This window comes from Choloepus didactylus, chromosome 18 (genome assembly GCF_015220235.1).
Source record: "Choloepus didactylus isolate mChoDid1 chromosome 18, mChoDid1.pri, whole genome shotgun sequence".
Taxonomy (NCBI): Eukaryota; Metazoa; Chordata; class Mammalia; order Pilosa; family Megalonychidae; genus Choloepus; species Choloepus didactylus.
Genome location: NC_051324.1, coordinates 28,588,386 through 28,615,881, shown reverse-complemented (window position 1 = coordinate 28,615,881; position 27,496 = coordinate 28,588,386). Strand labels below are relative to the sequence as shown.

General features: G+C 37.1%; 1 protein-coding gene across 2 annotated transcripts in view; it reads left to right on the top strand.

Annotated features, from left to right (window-relative positions):
- The window catches only part of MYO1D (myosin ID), a 371,081-nt gene that overhangs the window by 193,638 nt on the left and 149,947 nt on the right, over positions 1–27,496 (top strand). For both annotated transcript variants that reach the window (XM_037810313.1, XM_037810314.1), the window contains exons 17-19: positions 17,733–17,956; positions 22,772–22,916; positions 23,452–23,556. In XM_037810313.1, the coding sequence (XP_037666241.1) occupies positions 17,733–17,956; positions 22,772–22,916; positions 23,452–23,556 (474 nt within the window). The remainder of the gene's footprint in view (positions 1–17,732; positions 17,957–22,771; positions 22,917–23,451; positions 23,557–27,496) is intronic.

Sequence of the window (27,496 nt, the reverse complement as noted above, 5' to 3'; positions counted from 1 at the left end):
CACAGGGCCTCCAGCACAATGCCCTGTACATAGTGGCCCTAGCTGACATCTTCTTGATAATGTCATTAACTTACATTAGCATGCCTCAACACCAGGCAGTAATTTGCTTATGGATTTATGAAGTTTTTTATTGGCTCTGTTTTCCATAAAAGCAAAGATATTAGTACCCAAGAGCTACTCATGTACATTAAAATGAGGAACCCTAGTAATACCAAGCAAATACAACAATTAGTAGGCACAAAAGCTATTCCCAACTGGAAAAGGAGTCTTAAAGTTTTAACCCTGCTGCCAGAGTTGAAAAGTCACTAATTTCTGTATAATTTCTAGACTCTACTACTGCCTAACCAGCAGATAGCTCTTGGCTAATGTCAACCATAAGCTATTTAGATTCCAATCCCAGCTCTAATATTTACTGGATGATACTTTGGGAAGTTGCTGAGCCTCTGTGTAACTCATTTTCCTCATCAGTGAATGAAAATAAATATCTCCCACCTCACAGTGTGGTTGTGAGTATTAAATGAGTTAATACGTAATGAAAATATTTGAAGTTTGATTGTGGTGATGAAACACAACTATATGATGATACTGTGAACAATTGATTGTACACTTTGTGTGTTATGTGATTATATCTCAATAAAATTACATTAAAAATGAGTTAATACATGCAGCATACTTTGAAGAGTGCCTGGTACATGGTAAGCACTATGGGTTTGATATTATTAATAATAGTTAATTCCAGTGATACTACTAATATTATTATTGGTTTGAGTTTGTGTCAGTTAACTATTACCACAATAGTCAGTTAACAGTGATGTACAGACCACCCTAAAAAGTAGTGGCACATAACAGAATTGATTTCTTGTTCATGCTTCAGGGTTTGCCAGTCTCAGCTGAGTCCAGCTTAGTCAATGGACTGAGTACAGGTTGGCTTCACATGTTACTCATGTAACTGATAATTCGTATTTCAAAGAATCCAGAGCTTTAATGGGCATTTCACACATCTTTAATTATGAATGATATAGTGGAGTAGGTACAGTCACCTGCCGTTCATGGTGTGATTAGAAATAAAGGTTCTCTTATACTTGTGATGGAGCAACCCCCTCCATTAAGCTTTCACTTTAACAAAACAAATTTTATGAACACATATTTGATTTTAAAACAGAGAAGCCTTTTCTAAGTATAACAGCAACAAAGGAATAATTCATAAAACTAAATATTGATAACCCTACATAAACATTTAAAACTTCTGTTTCTCAAGAAAACACAATTCAAACTTGTAAAGAGAATAATGGGGATTTCTTTCATCCAGCAGGAAGCTTCTCTAGTCCGTCTCCTCTTGTATTAGCTTTGTTCTAAGTCTGGCTCCCCCTTGTGGTTGCAACATGGCTGTCACATGCTTCCTCCATGTTCAAGGAGAGAATTACTTCTTGAAGTCCTGGGACATTCTCTTGAAAAAGTGAGAAATCTTTCTCAGAGGCACCTAGCAAAACTCTTCTCATGTTTTATTGACCTGAACCAATTACCATGGCCAGGGTGTAGCAAAAGGCAAACTGCTAAGAAATCTTTGTAAATGTGATTAAAGAGTTACCTTATTTAATATACAAAGAGCCCATACAAATCAATATGTAAAATGAGGAGCATCTGATGGACAAAAAAAAGGAATGATGAGATAATAGAAATTCAGATAGCTAGTGAGTGTTTAAAAACATGAATAACACTAATAATCAGAGCAATTTGATTATAACAACTATATACCACTTTATCAATTTAGTTCATTCTTTTTAAACTATTCTGCACAGTTTAATAGTTAAATCCTTTTTAGTAAATTACTTTTAACTATTTAACTTTAATGTGTGGCAGTTGAAAGTATAAATTGGTCACAACAGCAATTCTATTTCTAAAACTTTAACATATTTCATTTGTGTGCATGAATTTATGTATAAGGATACTACCAAAATGTTATTTATAATTGCAAAAAAAATAGAAAACACCAAAAATGTCTTATAGTAGGGAATTGATTAGCTTGATTATATGCATCTCTATACTGTGAGGCTATTCAGAAGTGCATTACAGGAGGATCTGTAATCACATGGGAAAATGTTTCTGATAATCAAATAAAAAACATTGCAGAGCATTTCACAATTATTATGATCCTCATTTTGTATAAAATGTATGTAGGGAATAAAAGAAAGATGAATACATTTGACTATGTAAAAATATTTTTAAAAAACAACTTTTGTATGGCAGTATATCATAAACAATATCAGAAGATCATTGGCATATTGGAAAAAATATTAGAAACACCAACAAAAAAGAGCTGGTTTAAATTCAGCAGCTAATACAAATCAATAAAAAAGGCAACCCAAATAAAATGGGTAAAAGATAGAAATAGGCAGTTTACCAAAAATATTGCAAATGACAAGTAGAAATATAAATTCCTTTTTAAAATAATAAATTCCAGAGAAGGTTGAAAAATTGATCATATTCCTGCCGACATTCACTTAAAATCTGTTCATACTTGATTGGTATGTTATAAGAAACTTCAGTTTTCAGATGTTGTGTTATAAAACATTTCTTTGGAAAGAAATAATTTAGTTAGGTTACAAGATTTTTCCATAGTAAAAGTATTTGCAGCTATTTGTGCATCTGTAAAACCTCAGCATTGCCAAGTGAATCCTACGTTTGACTTTATCTAGATTTTCCACTAGAGTAATGGTGTGCTGGTTTGGATGTATTGTGTGCCCCAGAAAAGCCATGTTCTTTGATGTAATCTTGTGGGGACTTATTAGTCTTTTGATTAGAGTGGAACCTTTTGATTGACTGTTTCCATGGAGATGTGACTCATCTAACTGTGGGTCAGACCTTTGATTGGGTTATTTTCTATGGAGGTGTGGATCCCACCCATTCCAGGTGAATCTTGATTGGTTCATTGGAGTACTTAAGAGAGCTCAGGAGCCAACACAGGTGCTGATGCTTGGATGCTTGGAGATGCAGGGAGAAGGACATTAGGAGATGCTAAGCTAAGAAGCCCAGAGTTTGCCCCAGAGAAGTTAAGAGAGGACTCCCAGATGCTTAGACAGAAACGCCCTGGGAGAAAGAAGCAAGGAGGCACAGGAACTGAGAGAGAGGAGTGAAGACAGAAGCCTAGAGACTTTCTGGAGAAAGCCGTTTTGAAACACAACCTGGGAGCAAACAACCACCAGATGCCAGCCACATGCCTTCCTGGCTGACAGAGGTGTTCCAGAAACCATCAGCCATTCTTTAGTGAAGGTATCCTCTTTTTTTTTTTTTTTTTTTTTTTGGATTCTTATAATCTTTTTTTTTTTTTATTAAATTCAGTTTTATTGAAATACATTCACACACCATACAATCATCCATGGTATACAATCCACTGTCCACAATATGATAACATAGTTATGCGTTCATCACCACAATCTATCTCTGATGAAGGTATCCTCTTGATGCTTTAATATGGACACTTTTATGACCTTAGAACTGTAAATTTGTAACCAAATAAATCCCCTTTATAAAAGCTAATCTATTTCTGGTATTTTGCTTAATAGCAGCTCTAGCAAAGTGGAAAAATGGCATTTCTTTCTAGATCATCACAACAGTATTTGTGGCATGGGCTGCTTATTACTCTGATCATATGTGTCACCTAATATTATGGTAAACCATGCACCCATATAATTCAGTTGTATTTCCTGAGCAACACCTTCCCCCTGCCTATTGATTTCTAACTAGTAGTGGTCCTCAGTGTAATTTAACCATGTTATGTTCTATTTGTATTATGTAACCTTGCACTATCAAAAAAGTATCTGTCCTTAAGGAGTGTACATTTTCTTATCCCGTTATTCTCCCTTACATTAATTACAATGTATGTCAGGAAAGTGAAAAGAGGAATTATATTTGATGCTTACTCTAAGTAATCCAGGGGTCCTTTTCTAGATTATTCCCTTTTCTCCAGATTCTGAAATACCCTATCAGGAAGTGTCTTCAACTGGTATCACTGTCACATTGAGCACTGTTAACTGATAGAAGTGTGTCAGATCACTCAGGTGTGTTGCAGAGGTAGGGGAAGGAGGGCACAGGGATACCTTGAGGAACATTGGTCTAAACCAAAACCTTCTGGTGCAATGTTCCATTGTCTACGACCAGAGCCAAGCTACTAGCAAGAGCTGGGAACATTAATTGCATCTCTCAGTGGAAGCAGAGTTCATGGGTGTGAAAAATGATTGTTTCCTAAAACCAAGCATTTATTAGCAAAATTATATTAATGTATGACTCAAAGAGATTTATGTCACATTTATTCCATACTTTTATGGTGAATTATTGGTAAGAGAAACTTGTTAACAGCACAGTACAAATATATGCCAAGAATAGGTGATTTTTAAATACCTAGTTTTAATATATGTTAAGTGTCTAGTGTAGGGCCTGGCACATAATAGGGAAATTATGTTGTTGGTTTTTTTCCCCTTTCCTTAGGGATAACAGCAGTAGTTAGATGAAAATCAAAGATAGTAGTTATCAGTTCCATGTACACTTTAGATCAGAAGGAACCTTTGAAATAACATTTTTAAAGTTTTACTTATGAGTCTCTGTTATGATAAAGATGCTAGTATATACTCTTACAAATCATCTAGTTTAACTCCCTTATTTTTCAGGTTAACAACTTTTGAAGCTGGAGAGTTTGACTTGCCAGATTTCCCTAGCAGGGCAGCCTTCTTTCCACCCCCCACCACCCCGCCCCCACCACAGTGCCCTTTGGGGAGCTGTCCCTGTGTGCAGTGCTGGACTTCCTTGACTCAGCCTCACTGTCTAGGACCGTGGAGTTCAACCTTTGTCACATTACTGTGGCAATTGACCAGATCTTACTTTTAATGAGGTTATTTGTAGTTGTTTTCCAGTTATCTCATCAGGATATTTGGTTTTCTTAGGATATCAGAGATGTCTCCCTACAGAAACCGTATGCCCAATGAGCATTCAGCAAATGCTTTGTAGAATGAATGAACAATGAATTCCCTAATCATTGCAGTAATATCTCATAAATCAAGAAAAATTAAGGGGGAACATAATCTGAATGCCAATATTTTTTCAAGATATAGGGATTTTTTTTAAAGTAATAACATTAACGCAAACATAACTGATAATTGAATGGAAATCCAGTTGCCCAAAAAGGAATTAGGAACTGTTGTTGATGAGCGTTTAATGGGTCATTGGGCCTTTGTGCAAGTCATTGAAATGATTGTTTTTTAAGTATTACAAACTGTTTCCAAAGCCTTGTTCATCGTGAATGTTGTTAATTCTGTTTTCAAGAGTACTAAATAAACTTAGCTCAGCTATTGTTGATTTTGATTTTATGGTATTGTAAAAATTTTAAACCATGTTTTCTTCCATGAGAACTGTTTCCCAAACAGTGGTGGTTTTACTCTCTTGTTTAAAAGTATGATACCCTTTGGTGTGTGTTTCAGTTTGATAAAGCTTCCAGAATGCAATATACCAGAAATGGATTGATTTTTACAGTGGGGGTTTATTAGTTCACAAATTTACAGTTCTAAGGCTGTGAAAATGTCCCAGTTAAGGCATCAACAGGACGATACCTTCTCTGAAGAAAGGCCAATGGTATCTGGGGTTCCTCTGTCACATGGGAAGTCATAAATGGCCAGAGTCTGCTGGTCCTTCTCTCCCGGGTTTAGCTTCTGGTTTCTGTGGCTTTCTCCAATGTCTCTGGGCTTCTGTCTTAGCTTCTCTGAGCTCTCTGAGTTCCATCTATCTTTATCCTCTCATTACAGACTCCAGCAAGGGGATTAAGACCCATCTTGAATGGGCTGGGTCACATCTCCATGGAAACAATCTAATCAAAAGGTCCCACCTAACAATAGGTCTGCCCCTACAAGAATGGATTAAAAGAACATTGTCTTTTCTGGGATACGTAACAGCTCCAAACCAGCACAGTTTATTTACATAATCCTTCACAATAGTCAACCAGAAGTTAAGAAACTCATGTAAACCTTAACGAACCAATAAAGAGAAATTTTTCCCTTGTAACTGTGAGTTAAACCAAATATGGCAACAAGTTTCTTCCTTGTATGCCTTTGAATGAAGGCTGTGTTGTTTCCCAGGCTTTGCTCTAGCCAGCGTCTTTGTCGTCTTACTTTGCTCTGTCATCTTACTTTGCTCTTTTTGGTAAGTGCAACAGTTGTGTGCAAAATAAGAGTCAACTCCACTAAAATTATGATTATGCCCTAATGGAGCATAACCACATAGAGAGAGATGATACTCAATTCAAACATTATAGTTTGGAATTGTCTACCTGTATATGAAGGATAGAATAGGTTGGGTTATGTTTGAAAACATGTCTTCTGTTAATTATTGTAGCAAGTTCAAGTCTCTCATTTAGAGAGCAAATTGAATAATAAGCATTATTGCTTTGTGTACCATTAGGACACTTTCAATCTGGTATCTTCAGGAGAGAATATATGCAAGTCTCGGAGCCAGTCTAAGATGAGATACAGCTTACTGTATGACCCAGAATCTGTCACTTTCTTTACACCTATATCCTCTTGTGTAAAATGGTCAAAACATCATGTCTGGCCTGTTGGGAGACTCAAATGAGATTAAATACATACTCATAAAATTACCATCACTGTCAATTTATTATACATAGCCTACCAATATTCAGAAAGCACAAGTAATATAAATTCATTTACAATAGTATTTCAATTTTTTAAAAATGTATGATGAACATTCTAACTTTAAAATTGTTAAAAAAAACACATTCTACAAACTGTTCTCTATTAAATCCACTTTTTAAAGTTTTTCTATTTTGAAATAATTCCAGACTTATAGAAAAGTTGCAAGAATAATATAAAGAATTCCATATGCATACCCTTCACCACCATGCCCCAAATGTTAACATTTTACTATATTTTCTTTATCCTTGTTCTCAATCTCTTATTCTGTGTGTATACACATATGTAAACAAATATAATTATATAATATTTATAAATATATAATAAATAATATTTATATAAAATATACATGCATGTATACACAGTAAATCAATATACTGATATATGTATGTGTGTGTTTTCTGAACATTTGAGAGTAAGTTGTAGATGTAATACTCCTTTACCTCTGAACACTTCAATGGATATTTCCTAAAAAATAAGGACATTCTTTTCCATAACCATAGTACAATTATCAAAATCATGAAATTATCATTGTTAATCATTATTTTATTAATTAAATTAACAAATTTCTGAATTCACTCAGTATGAGAAAGTGAGTCCCACTGACAAATGTGTATGCCGCCTTTTATTAGCTAGAGTTATGTAAACTACCTCCATTTCCCTTTTTGCTTTGATTTCTAGCAAGTTCAGAGTAAATTTTATTCACAATTATAATAGCTTCCTGTAGTCTAGATTTTCTTGAATAATTACACTTTATTTTCTTATTTGACTAGTTCTTTTATTTTATTCTATTTCCCAAAAGAATGTTCTATAGAAACTAATTCTGTGGAAATGAAAAAGTGATCTGTGTACAAAGGATTCTGTAGTCAAATATGTTTTTAAAATTCTATGTTAAAGTTAAAATAGGTATATTTATGGAGAACTTCTTAGAGCTTTTAATATGCTAATATGCATAATGAATCTTCAAAAGGGAATTGCAGTTGTACAGCTTTCCCAAATTTGTTCAAAGTAGAATACTTTCTCCAGGGAGCATTCCAAAGGCCCTAATGTTCCCAGAATTCACTTTGGAACTATAGAAGTGAATGTTAGATGTGTCTTTGGCTGACTCTTTTAAATATCAGTTACGTGAGTTTTTGAGTGATTTTGAGAACCATTCAAAATTGAGATCATTTGCAAGTATTTGAAGGAAAGTTGTCCTGGGTGATTTTTTAAAGGAGGACTGCATGTTTGAGATGCTATGCATAAAGGAAGCAAAATCAGAGCACTTGTTACACAAGGTAAAAGCTGACCTGAACTCTTGACCAGGCAGTGAGCCATCTCAGTATCAGGTAGAGGTGGATCTGAGGGTGGAGAGGGCCAAAGGAGTCTTCAAACAAGGCTGAAACATCCCAGATGCCTCCTTGGTTCTGCTCAAATGCTCAAACACTTGACCAAAACCCTACCATTCTGTATCAAAAAGCAGTGTAGCCTTGACCTGAGAGATTTTAAAGATGAATTATTAACTTTCTTTTAGAAAAACAAAGCCAGACAAAACAAAGTAATCACTTCACTACAGCCCCCACAGAGTATTTTGCTTTGAACATGATTGTATCCTGAATGGCCCATCAGGATGACTTACTCTGTCAGCTAGAATAATTTTATTTTTATTTTTCTGGATTTTTAAAGCAGGTCTGCAAAATAATTGCAATTGGGTTTTGATAGAGTTAATGTTGCACTACCCCTCTGTCAGTAATTGATTAAAAAGTTAAGTTGCTTCTTGAAGTTACAGTTGTAAGTAAATTCTCAGAATAGAACATGTCATCATCATAGTAAATAAATCATTAATAGACAGCAGCTGGATGCACTACAGAATTGCTATGCTAACGAACCTAACAAGTCCATATATAAAATGTACTAGTCCTAAATAAAGGTTCATGAATCAGTTAACTTACTTGGCGACTTGGTTTAGCAGACCAAGGTAAACAGCACAGCGGTGGTCATTTCTAACAAAATACAGTCTATCAGGCAACACCCCTTCCCCCGTACTTAAGTTCATCAGGACAACTTATAATAATTATTCTCATATATGCATTTGCCTATCTTTTTATTTTGATGGTTTTGCATTGATTTTTTGACTGAAGATTTGATTGTTTTATCACTTTGTAAACTTACCTTTTGGGTCATCTCAAAATGCCATTAATTTATCTGTAAAACTAAGGAATTTTGTGTCAGGCATTGTGCTAGGCACCACAAATTGTATCTTATCCTTGTCCTTGTCCTGGGTTTACCCTGTTTCTTCTTGGTATATATTAACCTGCTATTCTGGTAGAAATAGAATATTTTATTTTTTTTAAATAGCACATTAGGTCTTTATTCATTTTGTCCCTCATAAAAATATTTGGGAAGAAGAGGAATAACTCAGGAAGATTTTTCTGTCTTGGAGTTCTTTTTTAAAATTACTTCTGGAAAAGGTCAAGACTTCGTTGGTCAATCACAAAATATCCTAAATAGGATAAAACTGTCATATTCTAAATGTTATGGCTATATAGATACCAAAGATAAATTTTGTGCATTTTACAATTTGCTCAGCATTCAACCTGGTACCTAAATAAACTCTCCTCTACTGCAACTCTTTAGCAACTGTAACTGTCAAAACTCTTCCACAATAACTATGTGGGAAACTCGAAGGTAAGAATGGAAAAAAAGACGCTTTTCCCTAAAAGTGGTCCGTAGGCAAGAAGGGCCTGGGAAACTGACATTTTGAGGGATTCTGGTTGTGGAAACCAAGAGGACATCCAGTTCAGAGCACCAAGGAACTTTGAAACAGGGATTTGTTTCGAGAACTGAATATATTGAGAACAAGATAGAAAGGGCCCAACACCCATAATGACTAGAAAAGAAAAAAGCAAAACAAAACAGGGAACACTATAATCAAAACAGTGTAGTATTAGCACAAAGATAGACATAAAGACAATGGAATAGACTTGAGGGTTCAGAAATAATGCATCTATAGCCAACTGAGTTTCAACAAGGATGCCAAATACATTAATAGGTAAAGGAATACTCTCTTAAACATATGGCTATCTATATGCAAAAGAATAAAGTTGGACCCCCTACCTTACATTATATACAAAAATTAACTCTTAAGTGACTCAAGGACCTGATCATAAGAACTAAAACTGTAAAACTCTTAGAAGAAAACATAGGGGAAACCTTCACAGCCATGGATTTAGCAGAGATTTTGTAGATAAGACACCAAAAGCACAAGCAACAAAAGAAAAAATAGATAAAATAGACTTCATTAAAATTAAAAACTTTTGTACATCAAAGGACATTATCAGGAAAGTGAAAAGGACAATCTACAGAATGGGAGAAAATGATTGCAAACCACATATCTGATAAGGGTTTAATATCCAGATAATGTGAAGAACTGCTTCAACTCAATAGCCAAAAGAAAAACAGCCATTAAAAAAATTAGCAAAAAGTTTGAGTAGACATTTTCCTAGAGAAGATGTGCACATGGCCAATAAGCATATGAAAAGATGTTTACTAACTTTGGTCGTCAGGGAAATGCAAATCAAAAACATAATGAGTTACCATTTCATACCCAATGGGATTACTATTATGAAAAAAAAAAAACAGAAAATAAGTGTTGGGAAGGATGCAGAGAAGAAACTGGAGCCCTTGTATATTGTTGGTGGGTTTGTAAAATGGTGCAGCCTCTATGGAAATCAGTGTCACGGTTTCTCAGAGTTGAACATAGAACTACTGTGTGACCTAGCAGCCCCACTTCTTGGTATATACCCATACCCAGAAGAATTGAAAACAGGGACTTGGACAGATATTTGGATACCAATATTCATAGTATTATTCACAGTAGCCAAAAGGTGGAAGCAACATAAGTGTCCTTCAACAGATGAATGGATATACAAAATATGGTATAAACATGCAGTGAAATAGTAGTCAAGCTGTAAAAAGGAATGAACCTTGCTACAACATGGATGAACCTTGAAGACACCATGTTGAGTGAAATAAGCCAGATACATAAAGACAAATATGGTATGAAATACCTAGAATAAGAGAACAGAAACGGTAGATTTCAGGTTACCAAGGACAAGGGGGTGAGGGTAATGGGAAGCTTTTGCTTAATGGGTGCAGAGTTTCTGTTTGAAGAAATGAACCAGTTTGGGAAATGGGTGTTGGCAAGGGTAGCACAATATTGTGAATGTAATTCATACCACCGAATTGTACACTTGAGAGTAGTTTGAATGGAAAATTTTAAGTTATATATGTATTACTACAATAAAAAGTTTAAAAACAAAACAAAACAGGGGGAGCCAGAAGTAGGAAAGCTGATCTGTGTTTGATTCTGAGACCAAACTGGAACCATGTAATTGACTTACTTCTTAATAGAGTGTAACCTAGCCTCCTACATCTTTTACAAAGCGTATTTTGTTCTTTAATGACCAATAGAAGTATGTACCAGAGGGAAAAAGGGTGGAATTAGGATGGCATTATAAAACATCTGGTTAAACATGACAGATTCTGTTTATCTCCATTCCATTTCAAAATCCCCAAAAGTGCAGTAAAAGAATAAAAATTGGATAAACCCACAGTGACAAATGGAACCATAATGTAAATAATAGCAGGCAAGAGGCATCAGCATAATTTTGGAAGTAAATGAACAAGTGGTTACTCCTCCAAGAAGGTGGAGAACAGCGAAATCTAAGTGCCTACCTAGAAGAAAGCAAACAAGCAATCAGTTTCATCCCCACGGTACTATAGAAAGATTCAGGTGTTGACAGGACTCCTGAAGGTAAGGATTAGAGTTCACTGAAATGGAAAGGATGACTGAAAGTCTGTATAAGGAGCAATTAGACCCCAGGTCCTCTTCCGTGCCTCACAAAGCCAGTAACTACCTCAGTCTCAGTCTCATTCTAACAGAAGGCAAAAGTTTACCCTCAGAAGAAGTGAACCGGAGAAGTTCTGGGCTTGGGAGCACCAGGCACGGTGGAGGACAAGGGTCAAGCACCACAGTGAAACCAAGGAAATTAAGTGAAAGTGTAGATACAAGAGTGAGACCCTCATTCCTCTTCACTCTGAGAATTCCAGCAGCAAAGAGAAAACATTTTAAGGTACTGATCCTCTGGAGTCCCCCACAAATGGTTGATCCCCACCTGATCACCCTATAATGAAGTCCACCATCAGTAAAGCACATATGCAAAACTTCCAATTGGCTTTTCACTCTTAAATGTGAATGGACAGCAAACAGTCCCCAGATATTTGAGGAAGACCCCTAGTACAAAAGAGTGAGACCAAAACAAATGGGAGAAGAGGGAATCGAAAGGTTAACAGTTTCAATGCAGAGAGCAGTTTGAAAGTAAAAACATAATTCAGACCCTCAGCAAGAAAGAGTGAATGCTGCATCTGTAAAACAAGAGCAACTCACTTTTAAAAGGAATATTCCAAGAACAAGGACAAGAAAACATGATAGCTGAAATGAAAGATTGAATATCATGCTTGGAAGGTGAATTTGAGAATATGCATTCATTCAATAAATCTTATTGATAGGCTTCTATGTGTTGGGCATTGTTCTAGGCAGTGGAGATATGTCAGTGTGCAAGAGACAAAAATCCCTCACGACTAGTGGCCTTAAATTCTTGTGGGGGGAAAGCATAAGAAATACCATAATATGTAAATTGCATTATGTGTTGGAAGACAGTAGGTGCTAGAGGGAAAGGGGGAAAAATACAGCAATGTAGGGAGAATCAAGAGTACCAGGAGGGAGGGTGGAGGCGGGTGGAAGTTTTAAATAGAATGGTCAAGGCTAGTCTAATTGGAAAGCTGACATTGAACAAAGACTCAGAGGAGGTGAGGAAGATAACCATGTGGATATCTGGGGGAAGATCATTGCAGGCAGAGGCAACAACTGTGCAAAGCCCTGTATCCTGCGTGGGGTCCGGCAGGAAAGCCAGAGTGTCTGGAGTGAGCGAGGGAGAGAATAGTGAGAGGTGAGGTTGAGGAGGTGACTGAGTACCGTTTCATGCAGGGCCTTTAGGCCAATGGAAGACTGACTTTCATTCTGAGAGAAATGGGGAGCTGTTGCAGTCTTGAGCAGAGAAGTGACATGATCTGACTTTGGACTTAAAAGGATCACTCTGGCTGCTGTGTTGAGAATGTACTGTAGGGAGCAAGGGTATTGAAGAGAAGAATTTGATATAAAACTTAATAACAAGAATATATGCACTGCCCCTCTAATGTTATCTGTTTGTACCTCAGTTGTTCTTTCTGTTTGTTTCTAGTCTCTTTTCTAGGTAAGAAACGGCTTCTGCAAGCTGTCCTCTGTTTATGTTCTGTACCTTAGATCCTCTTCTTAACGTCACCTCTCGGGTTCCATTATGTCTCCTTCAGCTTTCAGTGTCCATTCCCACTGCATCATATCCTAAGGCACATAATGTCTGGTTGGTTCCATTTTTAGTGTTAATATTGTTTTAACTATGGCCCATTTTGGCTCCCTTGTTTGTTTAATCTCTGTAGGCATATGCAAATAAGCATTAAGCATTTGTTTATTGAATATAACATTTAATTTTCTGCTTTCTGAAGCTCCATCTTCCTGAAAAACCCAAGAGTTTCAGCTTCATTAAATGAAGAGGGAAAATGGAAAAATCTGCTTCAACCTTAAATTCCAACTTTTGGAGACTTTGAGTGGAAAATATCAACACCCAATCCCTTCACAACGCATCACACACACACACACACACACACACACACATTTTATGGGAATATATCTGTTTAAACCAGGTGTACTTTGATTATAAGGAAAAATACATGAATCATTTTCCCATAGAATCATTTGCCTCTGTAGTTCTTCAATGCTACTATTTAATCTGATGTTTAAAAAATAATGCTTAAAAGACTTCTGATAAAGTTGGTGTATAACTGCAGGCTCACAAAATTTCTCCCATCCCCCCCCCCAAATTGTTTGAAATTAATGAAAATGTAAAAATAACTAAGAATATGCCATCAACTTTGAAAACAAGAAGAGATTCCAATTTCATACCATAAACTTGAAGTATCATCCAGAAAAAAGAAAAATTGGACCAAATTGAAAGAAGCTACTAAAAAATCAATATATTCTTCAAAGAGAAGAGTAGAACATAGAGAAGTACAAAGAGGGAATTCTGAAAAGTCTCATTGCTTCTGAAGGTGTTGGCTTTAAGCATAAAGGCACTTCAGAGGGAAATTTTGGAATATCCCACACCTCCCTTGGGGACCCTTTCTTTCATCAAGAAGACTTCTTCCCCCAGGTAAGGGTCGCCAGGTTTACCACATTTCCTGCCTCTGATATATCCAATATTGAGCAATGGATAGTTGAAGCATCTGCCAGGGTAATTATTTTTGCCAAAGCAAGAAAAGTCTCCACAAAACAGGAAAAGAGTTTTTGGCCCCATCCCAAACCAAAAGCCCTTCATGATACACCCCAGACTCAATGAAACAAACCTTTGATGCATTTATTTCATTAGAATTAGGAAAATAACCCAATGGGAGCTACACAAAGCCCCATCTCCCTCTCTACTCCTCTTGGGCAGCTGAAAGACTGGATAAGGCATATAAACCATAGGCATCCAGTCCTTATTATAGGTTGAAGAATAAAATAGTACCCAATCAAACATTATGTGGGGGCAAATGGCAGGCCATGAATGAATGGCCCAAATTAATAAGAGTTTCCAGATAACACTGACGTGTAACTGAGGCAAAAATTTGCATGTGTGAAAAAGAAAGTAGAACAGCCTAATAACGACACATAAGGAATAGACTTTTGAATAATCAGACCAATGCCTCTTGAACACTGACTACCCAACAGGTGCTATTTTAAGTTTTTCGTCTGTGTCAATTCCTTTAATCCTCATAACAAGCCTGCAAGAGAAGCACTGTTATCATTCTCATTTTACAGATAAGAAAGCTAAGGTGCAGATAGGTTAAGCAGCTTGCCAGGTTTACCCAGTTTGAAAGATCAGAATCAGGATCTGAAAACAGGCAGCCTGTCTGTACCCCCAGGAAATAGACATTTACTGGCCAAGCACCCTTTCTTGGAAGCTGCTAGAGGGAGGAAAACCCAGAAAAAGGAGAACATAAGCTCAGCAATCAGGGATCCAACTCAGAAAAGTGGTTTTAAAAAAAAAAAAAAAAAAAAGTCCTAGGATGGGAACTTGCCTAATGAGCAACCAATCCAATTTGGAGCATGAACACACAGGGAGTATCAAAGAGAAAGAACCAGTTGATATGCTTGATAATTGGAAAAATTGCTAATCATTTAATGGGTCTTGTTTTAGCTTACCAGCTGCTAAAATCAAATACCATGTAATGGTTTGGCTTAAACAACAGGAATTAATTGGCTCATGGTTTTGAAGCTAAGAGAAGGCCAAAATCAAGGCATCATTAAAGCGATGCTTTCTCCTAGAAGATTGATGTTCTGGGGCTGGCTACCAGCAATCCTTGGCCCTTGGCTTCTCTGTCACATGGCAATGCACATGGCAGCCTCTCCTGGCTTCTCAGTTCATTTAATTTCCAGCTTTGGGCTCCTCCCTGTACCCTTCTCTTTTTCTGACCTTCCCTATAAGACCTTCAATAATAGGATTAATACCCATCCTGATTCAGCTAGGCTAATCCAGAACTGATATAACCTCAACAAAAGGTCCTATTTCCAAGAATTCACACCCACAAGAATGGATTATTTTTATGAACATATTTTTCTGGGATACCTAGCTAGCTCCAAGCCACTACAGGTCTGTTAGAGCATTTGACAAAAATTAGCAGTAGATATATAGAAAGCAAAGCAAATTTTAAAATGAGGTAGTTATTAACTATAGATAAAAACAAAATTTACCTGACAAAGTAAAGGAAGGGTAATTATGTTATACCTCTTAGCACAGCAATGAACTGTCTTTCCATGGTCATAATAATGTAAACACTATAGACTTGAAAAAAAATGTTTGATGTAACTATTATTGGAATAATGGAGAAGTAAGAGTTGTGGTGAGAAAGCTAAATCTTCAACTTCTATAATTTGGGTTATGTCTAAAAGATAAATCAAGAAATAAAAGTATAAGTGTATTATTTGTAAGTATGAAAGTAAATACCAGAAAAAGCTGCTAAAATGGCTTGCCTTTGAGCAGTGAGACTAAGCGGGGGCAGGAGATGGGTTGAGAGTAGGCCAGACGAAGGGGCTCTGTTTTTTATTGTAAGCCTTTCCTATTGCTTGACTTGTCAGCTCTACAAAACTTAAACAAACCAACAACAAAAAAGAAATTTTAAAGGTTGTCAAAGAACTATCCCTTAAAAAGCACTTACTTATTTTTTTCAAATTTTTAAAGAATCTAACCAAAAACACTTTAATAAATCCTATAAAACCCTTTTTGAAAATTAAACATTGATTTCCTATTTAGAAGTGGCTCCAGGGAGTCTTAATTTCCTTCCTCTTAAAAAAAAAAAAGGCAAAAAGCACTATGAAACTTTAAAAATGTGCTTTAAGAAATTGAATCACGTACATCCACCCTATAATTGTATTCTTTTGGTTTTTCAAGACACTAAAGGAGAGACCTTTATTTTAGCATTTGGGTGGAGGCGTGACAAAGCCATCTGTACAACAGCTTAGGCTACAAGGAAGAGAGCCATTGTGACTAAAACTGGTTGCTGTGCTGATGCCACATAAAATAACAAGTTAACATTCATTGCCATATTGCCTTTGTATGTTCTGTTTATGTACAGTCTCTAGATTTCTATCACAAGTTGCTCGGATGTCACATTTCCCTTACATATTATGTTTTTTCTTGACCCATTAGTTCCTCTTTGGGAACGTTTGATGAGCTCCTGGCATCTAGTATGCAAACAATGCTATATTGTTTAGCAGGCTGTACAGGGAGATCAGTGCAAGCACATGGTGCAAGTTTAGGAGTCTGAATGAAGACAGATCTAAAATGACTGAATAAAAGGGGCATGGCACAAGTTTTTCTAGGGGAAATTGGTGGGGACAGATCGGGATTTAAGAAGAAATAAAAGAAACCTAAGGGAGTCTGGAGAACCATACAGTGGGCTTTGAACTCGAGGTTGAAAATCTTGGAAGTGATAGGATCAGCCTGAGAACTGGAAAAGTCACCCATGTAGCAGCTTAACTCACAACTGAAGCATGATGGGGCTGTGTACGTGGAAGTTATGAAAGAAAGCAATTAGGATAGTTTGGGGTCTTGGAGACTGTGGTAGCAGAAGGGAAAGAAAAGGGGTTTCTTTGGAGTATTGTGGAAGAAAGAGTATATTTGATGATAGAGAGGATATGCAGGGAAAAAGCCAGTGAAGGATTAAAGATTACCCCAAATTTGTATTTTCTTGAGAAGTTTAGAAATATGGATACTTGCACAAAGGATCCTGAAAAAAATATAAATATATCACCATGCTTGGATGAAGTTGGTATTGAGATAGTGATATATTGTCTGACTGATTTCTGAGTACTGTAATGAAAATAAAATTTTAACATAGATTCATATGATATGTTTTTCCTTTTCCCCAGGAATACATGTAAATTCTTGGGAGTTTACATGGCACTGGGGGTTTGGGGTATACACAGGCTGTGTATGAATAAGCTTGTAAATCCAAAGTGACATTACAGTAGCGGCCAATGTGTATAATCCATATAAAGTTAGATTTCCCAAGAGAACCATAGATGTTGGCGTCATTTGGTTCTGACTCATCTTGCTTCCTTTCAACGCTCTTAAAATATTTGTCCAAAGATATTTGTCTCTTGCCTTTCTTCTTTTCATCACAGTAAAGTTAAAACGGGTCTGCTTCAAACTCAGCACACACTCCCGTGTAGAATAACAACCAGCTAGACAGCTGGCACAATAGTGAGTGACATGACTCCTAGAGCCATCTGTTGGCGGCAGGCAAAATCGACATGCTGTGGCTCAGGCTGATTTTGTCCACACTTGAGTCCCCCAGTTGTGTTCATCAGTGGGGTGCTTCTGTAAGCCATCTATCACTCAGCCTTTTTCTTTCTCTGTTTGGAAGGTGTGGCGGGGCACCCTGGCCCGCAGGCGGTACAAGAGGACCAAGGCAGCGCTGGCGATAATCCGGTACTACCGTCGCTACAAGGTGCGGTCGTACATGCACGAGGTGGCCAGACGCTTCCACGGCGTCAAGACCATGAGAGACTACGGGAAGCACGTGCGATGGCCAACCCCACCCAAAGTTCTCCGCCAGTTTGAGGAGGCTCTGCAGGCGATTTTTAATAGGTAAGAACCTGTTGGCATGTGCTGCATCCATTTACTATATGAAGTCACAAATCTGAAACTATGATATTGGGTCAGCCACCTTATGTCTTCAGTTTTGCAGATTTCACTTTGAAAGGGTATTTCTTTACTTCTCAAAATATCGGAACTCTTAGTTTATTTTTCCTGCAACAATTGATTACAGTAGGCCCAACCCCTGGATCCAAGCCATGTTTAAGATAGACCACGAGCATGCTGTCCCTGTCTTCTATTATTAGCCAAAAATAACTCTTTATTAAAATTGCCTCACCTAAACTAGACAATGAGTTAATTCTTTCAGAGCAGTAGTTCTCAATCCTGTTGGCTCCTTAGAACCATGAGGAATCTATTAAACATAGTGACAGCCTGATCCCACTTCCCAGAGATTCCCATTTAGTTGAGCTGTGGTGGGACCCAGAAAGAGGTACTTTTTAAAGTTTCCCAGGTGATTTTAAAGTACAGCCAAGCTATTTTTAAATAAAATAGCTTACAGTAAGCTATTTTTAAAATAAACACCCCTGTAAAATTGGGTACCTTTCTGAGTGAACATTTTTTTTAAACCTACCCTGAGCCTGAGTTGGTAGTTATTCACAAGTCTTTTCTTCTCATGTTTTTCTGTAGCTTATTTATTGCCAGTATGCATCAGATATATGTAGCTCTATCTTAGATAGAGCCATCAAGACACATAAAATAAGCTAGTGGTTCCCAAATGTGGTCATTTGGTATCATGGTATTCCACAAAGAATACCATAAAATAATTGATACATTGAATGTAAACGAACAAACATAATTCTATGTTATATCAGATTTTATCTTTCATTAGATTCTGCTTCATATAATTGGTGGCAGGTGTAAAAACATTAAGAAAAACACATGGAAGGAAAAGTCTTTAAATATGTATTTGCTTTTTAAAAAATAAGAAATGATTGTTTGTAAAAAGAAAAAAACTAGCAATAGAGGTTATGGAAAGTGAAAGTACCTCAATTCCCAGTTGTCAGGTATAGTACCATAAATATTAGTTGTAAATCTTGGCAGGCTTTCTAATACTCATGTAATTTTTTTTCATGATGGGTATCACCTATAACCTGCATTTATTGGACATAATTAAAAAGATAATTGTGTTTTATATGAATATGTGTTCATTATCTTTAAAAAAGTAAAATTAAATGAAAAGATACAGGATATAAAGTTGAACTCCTCCATACCTCCTTGGCTCTCCCGCATTTTATTTCCTTCCCTTGAGATAACTACTCATTAGCAATTACTCTGTTTCCTTCTGAACCCTTTTCTATGCATTTATAAATACACACACACAAAAGAGATAATATGCTATAATGGTTAAGAACACAGACTCTGTAGCCTGGGTTCGTATCCCAGCTCTGCCACTGACTAGCCTTGTAACTTCTGGCAAATTAGTTAACCTCTCTATGCTATGGTTTCCTTATATATAAAAGGGCCATAGTAATAGTACCTGCCTTATAGGGTTGTTAAAAGGATGGTGAATAAATATATTAAAAGCATTTCAGATAGTACCCGACACAGAGTAAGCACTATGGAAATATTTGCCCATGTTATGAGTGGGTATATGTACACACATAACATTTGGGCTTTTCTTTCCTCCCCTTTTTATATAACCAGGATTATACTATAAGTATGGTTATACAACTTTACTTAAAAATAAATAGTGAAGACCTACCCTGACAATCAGGATCTACATATTATTTTTTAATGGTGGCAAAGATTGTTATTAATTTCTATTATATTGCACTGTGACCCATCCAGTCTTCTTTTTATATTTTGAAGTTTTACTGGCAGTCCAGAATTGATTACTTTTTATAAAATTCCATTCATTCAGCAAATATTTACTGAACACCTCTGATGTCACAGGCACTAACCTGGGTGCCAGGGATACATGGCAAATAAGAAAAATGCAAAAGACAGTCCCAGCCTTCCCAGAGCTTATAGTCACTAAGCATTTGAAAATAATACACCTGCTCTGTTTGACTATTCTCGATCTCTCTCTCTCTCTCTCTCTGAACGAATCTTCAGAAGCATGCAAACTCTTTCTGAAAAAGGCCAGATATTAAATATTTTAGGCTTTGTGGGCTGCATGTGGTCTCTGTCACATATTCTTCTTTTGTTTGCTTTGGGTTTGGTTTTGCTTTTTGGCAGCCCTCTAAAAATATAAGATGTAAAAAACATTCTTAGCTTGTGGGGAATACAAAAACAGACCATGGGTAAGATTTACCAACCCCTGATCTAGTGGCTATGTCCTATTTAATTTATTCTTGCATTTTTTGATCTGTGGAACACTGGGAAGTGTGTTAAAGCCTTCCACTGTGATTGTGGTTTGTTGTTTTTGTTTTGCTAAAATCTCAGTGTGTATGTCTTATCATATTTACGCTCTCTCCTGTTCCTCACAGCAATTCTTTTTCACGGGGAGCCTTCTTTATGCCCGGCTTTGTCCCCCTTCTCAGCTGTTGAGGCTGGGCATTTTTATGGCTGCAGTTCTTGTTGTTGGCTACACGTATTTATAGCTGGTGGTTTGATCAATATGAGAAGACCATGTGATTCTCTCCGTGAGTGTGTGGGTCAGGTCCTGGACTTGCCAGCACGCCTGTGTGCTCTGGGCTTCTGAGGTCAGTCAGGTGTGGGCTTTGTCCTGCCACTGAGGGTCAGAAACAGGGACTGCTGACCAGGTGCACAGGGCAAGAACAGACCAGCAGACAGCGAGGCCTCAACCCCCTAAGAATGAAATCTGGAGCTCAAGAGCTAAGTGGGGCAGTTGCTTAAGAAACCACTGAGTATCGCAGGGCCCTGCTTGTCACCAGTGTCTTTGACTTTGACCACCAACTGCTCCCAACCTGTCACTCTTCCAGGACAGTCTGTACCACTGGAATGCTGTTTACCATAGAACATAGGGAAGAGGATTTCACTGGTAGGTTGAGCTTTTATTTTTCCAAGATTGTTATTTTGGCAGTGCACTTTCTCTGACCCTATCTGCTATAGCAAATGTCCCCATGTCACTGGAAGAAGCAGACCCTGGTAGACATTTCACATGCAGAGCACTGGCACTGCTCCCACACTGAAACCCTGCACCTCCTGCCCCTGTGTCTTCACGCTTAGGGACTCTCTGGACTTTGTTTAACAGCCCCCCATGCCCAGGGAGCTCCTCTCCTTCTCTTGGATGGATTGCATAGCACTGGGCTACAGTCCCATCTGCTTCATGTCTTCTGGAAAGTCTTTATACCTTCCAGTTTATTGATGATTTCCTTTCCTTGTTCTAGTGTTGCTATGGATTTTTCCTTATTTTTATATTTTTTTGGTTATTTCAGTTGGAATGTGTGGGAGAAAAAGGCAAACATTTGGGCTCAAGTGAAACAAAAATGCGTCTTAGGAAAATCTCAGATGAGAAAATTCTCTCTTAATTTTTTGTATATATGAATTGTGAAAAATCAGCACTTTTGAATTTTAGTTGAATCTCACTCCAGTGTTTCATGAGAGCAGTTTGAGAGCCACTGACTTAATTATTCCATCTGATCCAACTTCCCTGCTCCAAGCTCCTGTGGCAGAAAAGAGGGAAGGTATAAATATTATATTAGCATAGGATGCTGCAAAGAGCATAAAAGAACTTGTATCTGTTTTTCTCAATCAGGCAGAGGTTGTTTTCACTTTATGCTGCTAATTGCTTAGCCCAAAAGATCTTGAAGTTGTCCTTAAATCCCCTCTTGCTCTCTCGCTCCCACATCTAATCCATCAGCAAATCCTTTTGGCTCTTCCTTCAAAACCTATCCAAAACCAACATTTATGCCCACCTCTGTCACTACCTCCCTGGTGCAAGCCGTCTTCCTCTACCATGTGCATTACAGCAATAACCTCCTAAATTGTCTCTCTGTGCCCAGCCCCATTTCAGCCTCTTCTCCATAGAGCCACCAAAATGATCCTTTTAAAGCATAAGTCAGATCATGTCTCCCTTCATTGTTCAGAACCCCCAGTGGCTTTTCGTCTCAACACAGTAAAGGCCAAAGTCCTGATAATGGCCTGTATGGCTCCTGGGATTCTGGCCCTGGCTCTCCCTCTGACCTTTCCTCCTCCTACTCTCCCTCGTGCTCGTTCACAGAACTCCTTCCTGGTCCTCTAACAAGCTTACAGCTAGGGCCTTTACCCTTTCTGTGTTCTCTCCTAGAACATTCTTTCGCAAACATCCACATGACTGGCCCCCTTACTTCCTCTAAGTGTCTGCTTGTACCCCCTGGTCAGTGGTGCCTCCCCAGAACATCCGATGTAAATAACACCCACTTCCCATTCCTTCCTCTTTATCTCCTTTCCTTGCCTTATTTTCCTCCATGGCACTTGTCACCACTGTACATACTGTGTACTCATGTATATTCATGTATACTCATGTATACTCATTTACTTGTTTATTGTCTGTGTCTCCTCTGGAACATAAGCACCAAACATACAGGACCTTTGTTTTGTTCACTACAGGGAGCAAAGCTTGGAGTTTAGTAGGTGCTCAGAAAACATTTGTTGAATAAACAGATGATGAATCCAAAGTTTCTGTGCCCTAATTTTAAATATTATGGAAGTCCATGTATCACCAAGTTCTGGTTGTTTTCATATCCAACAAACAACAAAGCAAGATTTACAAAAATATCTATCCATATAAAACTATGCATATTTTAGAGTAGACATACAAGTACTTTGGTTTAGTTCTACTTGATGGCAGCTTCAGGTGTTTTTGAGAGTGAATGGGATTGTATTTCTAAAGTCTAATCCATTTTGTTTATTTACTTACAGATGGAGAGCATCCCAGCTCATCAAGAGCATACCCGCTGCAGACCTGCCCCAGGTCAGGGCAAAGGTTGCAGCCATGGAAATGTTGAAGGGTCAGAGGGCTGACCTTGGGCTCCAGAGGGCCTGGGAAGGCAACTATCTTGCTTCAGTAAGTCCAGGGGAACAGAGTAGAGTCTGCCCCTGCTCCTTTTATAAAGAAAGAAAATGATTTTTCTCTGAGAATTTGTAGAAAGAAAAAAACACCTTCAGAAACAAAAGAATTTTCGTGAGTGAAACTAAAAGATTTTATTGCTTCTAAGTGTACATTTGATTTTTCTTCAACATCTCCTCCCTTAAAAAGATTTCTCTGTGTTGTATCTATATGTAATAAGTACACCCCATAAGTTGACCTTTGGCTGCTTAAACCTTCCCTTGTAGTATAACTCAGCAACATTTTAATTACCACTTTTATATGGATTATTCCCAAAACCATATTTCATCTTCTACCCCATTCCCTATTTTTAAAAAATTTAGGACTTTTGATGTTTTAGCAACTCTTTATTAACTTACCATCTGGGATGGAGAGATGAAAAATACATGTATGAAACTATATGAGTATAGTTATAAAGCAGGATATCAAAAGGTTGCCTGTTCATCTAAAATGCTAAGCATATTCATTTTATCATTTTTCCTTTTTGTTTCAGAAGCCAGATACACCTCAGACCTCAGGCACTTTTGTCCCTGTTGCTAATGAACTGAAACGGAAGGACAAATACATGAATGTCCTCTTTTCCTGTCATGTCCGCAAGGTAAGGCAAGCATGAAACAAACCACCTTGGAAAGAAAATACTGATTCAGGTGAAAGTCACTTAAGAACACCTGCAATAAAACTTAGCAGTAGGTACAAAGCTAGCTACATCATCAGTGAGCTATTCCTGTCTCTAGTGACACATTGTCAGAATGGCGAAGGGACTGCAATTTTAGTTAAGCTATAAAGCCTTCCTAAAGGAAGGTAGTTTTTTTTGGTAGCCATTTCGTTTTAAAACGGGAGGAAGAACATAGTGTGGGAAAGAGGAGAACAACATAATGAGATTTGGAAGGTGAGAAAAAATGAAGTTATATGCTATGAATATATTTGCTTGTCTGAAGGAGGATATGTGGATCATTATTTTCCTGGTAAATTGAAAATAGGCACATGAAAATATCAATATCATTATGACTAGGGAATGCAATTAAAACTACAAGATACCACTATATTCCTATTAGAATGGCTAAAATTAAAGACTGACCATACAAGTGTTGGTGATGTTTTGAAGGAACTGGAACTCTAATACATTGCTGGTGGGAATGTCAGATGATACGGCAACTTTGGAAAACAGTTTGGCACTTTCTTAAGTTACACCTACACCTATTATGTGGTCCTACAATTCTACTTCTAGGAATTTTTCCAAGAAAAAAATCAAAACATTTGTCCATACAAACACTTATCTGTGAATGTCTATAGCAGCTTTATTTGTAATAGCCAAAAAATGGGAAAGAACTCAGCATTCATATGCTAGAATACTAAGCAGCGATAAAAACATATGCTGTATTAATACATACAACATGGATAAATCTCTAAATTATTATGCTCAGTGAAAGAAGTCAGACCAAAAAAAAAAAAAAAAAAAAAACAGTGGGTACATACCATGTAATTTTATTTATATAAAGCACTAGAAAATGCTAACTAATAATACATAGTGACAGAAAGCAGGTCTGGTTGCCGGGGAAAAGGAGGGATTACAAAGAGGTGTGAGGAATCTTTTGGTGGCAATGGATATGTTCATTATCCTGATAGTGCTGATTATTTTACAGACATACACATATGTCAAAACTAATCAAAATGTACACTTCAGATATCTGCAATTTATAGTATGTCCATTATACCTCATAAAGCTGTTAAAAATGTACTAAAAATGTTATGGTTTTAATTATAAAATCAAGTTAGAGAATAGTATGCATTTTATGAATTTATTCTTTCTACTTTACACTGATATTCTGCCATCTTATATTGAAAATGTAATTTTTTTTTGATAGAAAAATTTGAATGGATACCAAAAACTATACTAATATTTTAATAGTAGTTGCCTATGGGAATATTTGAATTTTTACTATCAACATCTATTACTTTTATAATTAAACAATAATAATGTATTAATAAACAATAGATACCTGGGATTGGGATTTATTAAAAGATAACAACTGTACATTTCTGAAAAGGGCAGTTAAAAGATTAATTGATACTTTTAAATTTTTATTTTTATTATGAGAAGGATCACTGAGAATCAGATATTGTATAAAATTGAAGACTGGAGTTAGTTAAAAATATTTTTTTAGTTTAAGTTCAAGATGATTGAGGCCCAAATTAGGGTTTGTCTTTGGGAAAGTTTTAAAAGGAATTTTTTGGTAGGAACAGTGGACAGCATTTATCATTGTACCGCCACAGAAAGAGATAGAGGAGGAAAATGATTTTAACAATGAGGAGGATGTGGTATGATGGAAGGAGCCCTGAATTTAGTGTCAGAAGACCTAGAGCTCTTGACCCATTCTGCTAATAATTAGCTCTGTGATCTTGGACAATCATGATTTCTTCAGCATCAGTTTCTTCTTGGGAGATCTTCTGGTCACGTCAGTTCTTGAGGTTCAATCTTTGAAGTCCTCCCTCTCTAATTCAAATACTTATCAATAATATGAGATATAGTGGTGTCTATAAATGCTTTTAAAATATCAATAATATAAAGCATAAAAAGAATAAATTCAAAATATATACCCTTACTGGGGGAAGAAAATATCTCCATGGACCAGAAATGACACAAACACAAAATAGCAAATAGGGCTAAAGCTGCAGAGGTAGTTAGGAGTTGATGCTCCTATAAAGCGTGGGAACTAAAATGCCCCACATAAGGTGAGGTACCAGAGCAAAGGTACCACTTTCAACCAGAAATCGTATGAGTCTCCATCCCACCTCTGAAAGGAGGTTTAAAACTAGAACTTACTTCCACCTAGGGCTGTCACTTATATAAGACACATAAGAAGGCTGAAGCAAGCAGACATGGTCTGGCAGCCAGAACCTGTACCAAAATGCCCTGTAGTTTGGTGACTGGCCCATCTGTATCCCCAGTATTGGTACAACTGTAGGTCAGGTGCTCCAAACCATTAAAATGATCTGGTTAACGGTGAAAGACTTTCTTCCCAAGATCAGGAACGAGACAAGTATGTCCACTCCTGCCACTTGTATTCAACATTGTACTGGAGGGTCTAGCCAGGGCAGATAGGAAAGAAAGAAGAGTCATTCATTGGAAAGGAAGAAGCAAGACTTCTGCAGCTTATATAGACACAGCAACTTGCCTGTGGGAGGAACTACCACATGCAACAATCTCCCTCCCCCCACCCCCTACCCCAGCCCCACCACCCACCTACCCCACCCCACCTCCTCCAAGCCAAAATAACACATAACCTAAGATGTAAAACCTCTTTCCCAAGCCAATGCATTAAAAGCCAATTGGCTAAGTACTGAACTGCAAAAATGTCAAAAACAAAAAACAAACTAAAAATCAAAACTCAGAGCATCATGACCCAATATACTCCTCTGCAAATTCCTTTCAAATCCCTTTGGCCCAACCCACCCAAAGCCTCAATCTCAAAGTATTTTGCTCCCCAAATCCCTCTTCTATTTCTCAAATTTCCCTGTTCAGTGCATATCTAAATACCCCCCTACAGTGTCATCACCTCCTAAGATGTCACAGACTTTGCTGGGCCACTGCAAGTCTCCCTACATGGGGGCCTACGCCTTTAAAAAGTATGGAGGCACAGAGCAGATAACCCTTTTCCCATGAGTAACTAGTCTTCCCCAAAGAAAAAGGCCTATCTTCTACTTCCAAATTCACCAATCAGATGATTTGCCCCTGTGGCAGGAGTGGGTTGGGGAGTGGGGATGGGGGCGCTGAAAGGAAGGTGGAGGGAAGATAGGAATGCAAACTATAGATGTCCGTCTACATGGAAGAAAATATCAGCAATGGGGAAACCATTCTTTCCTAGCACTTGTTAATTGATATTGAAGCAGTACATTTAAAATTGGGCATTTTTTAACTAAATGGTTCACAGTTTATGGCCTCTCCTATAAAATCTCATAAATATTTGATGATTTTGTTAATCATAAGTAAAAGAACAAGACAAAATTATATCAATGTATTTGCTACTAATCAATTAGTGACAGATTAAAATGTTAGTATTTTTTAAAATTAGCACTAAATGAAATAGAATTGAAATATAGTGAAGTTAAAAAGAAGTTATTGACCAGAAAATAAACATATGGAAGTTGGCAAAAAGGTGAGTCTAGAAATAAATTTAAAAAGAATGTAGAAGGTTTTTTTTTTAACATGGATAAGAAAAGGCTCACCTAGGGATAGAAAAATATTACCATAATAACACTATAAAAGAGGTGGGTGGGAACAAGGCTGTACTGGAGTAAAGAAATTACACCAGGTGGTAACTCAAAGCACAGGAACAAGTGAAGAGAACCAGAAATGATGGTTAATATAATAATCTCTATAAATATATACCAGCTCACCTCGCTCTCCTCATTTTCTTTAGTAGGCATAAAATTATATAAAGTAATGATTATAGCAAAGTGTTGGTCTTGTTACATATGTATATATAATATGTTTAACAATAATAGCACTAAAATAGGGGGAAGAAGGATAGAGGTAT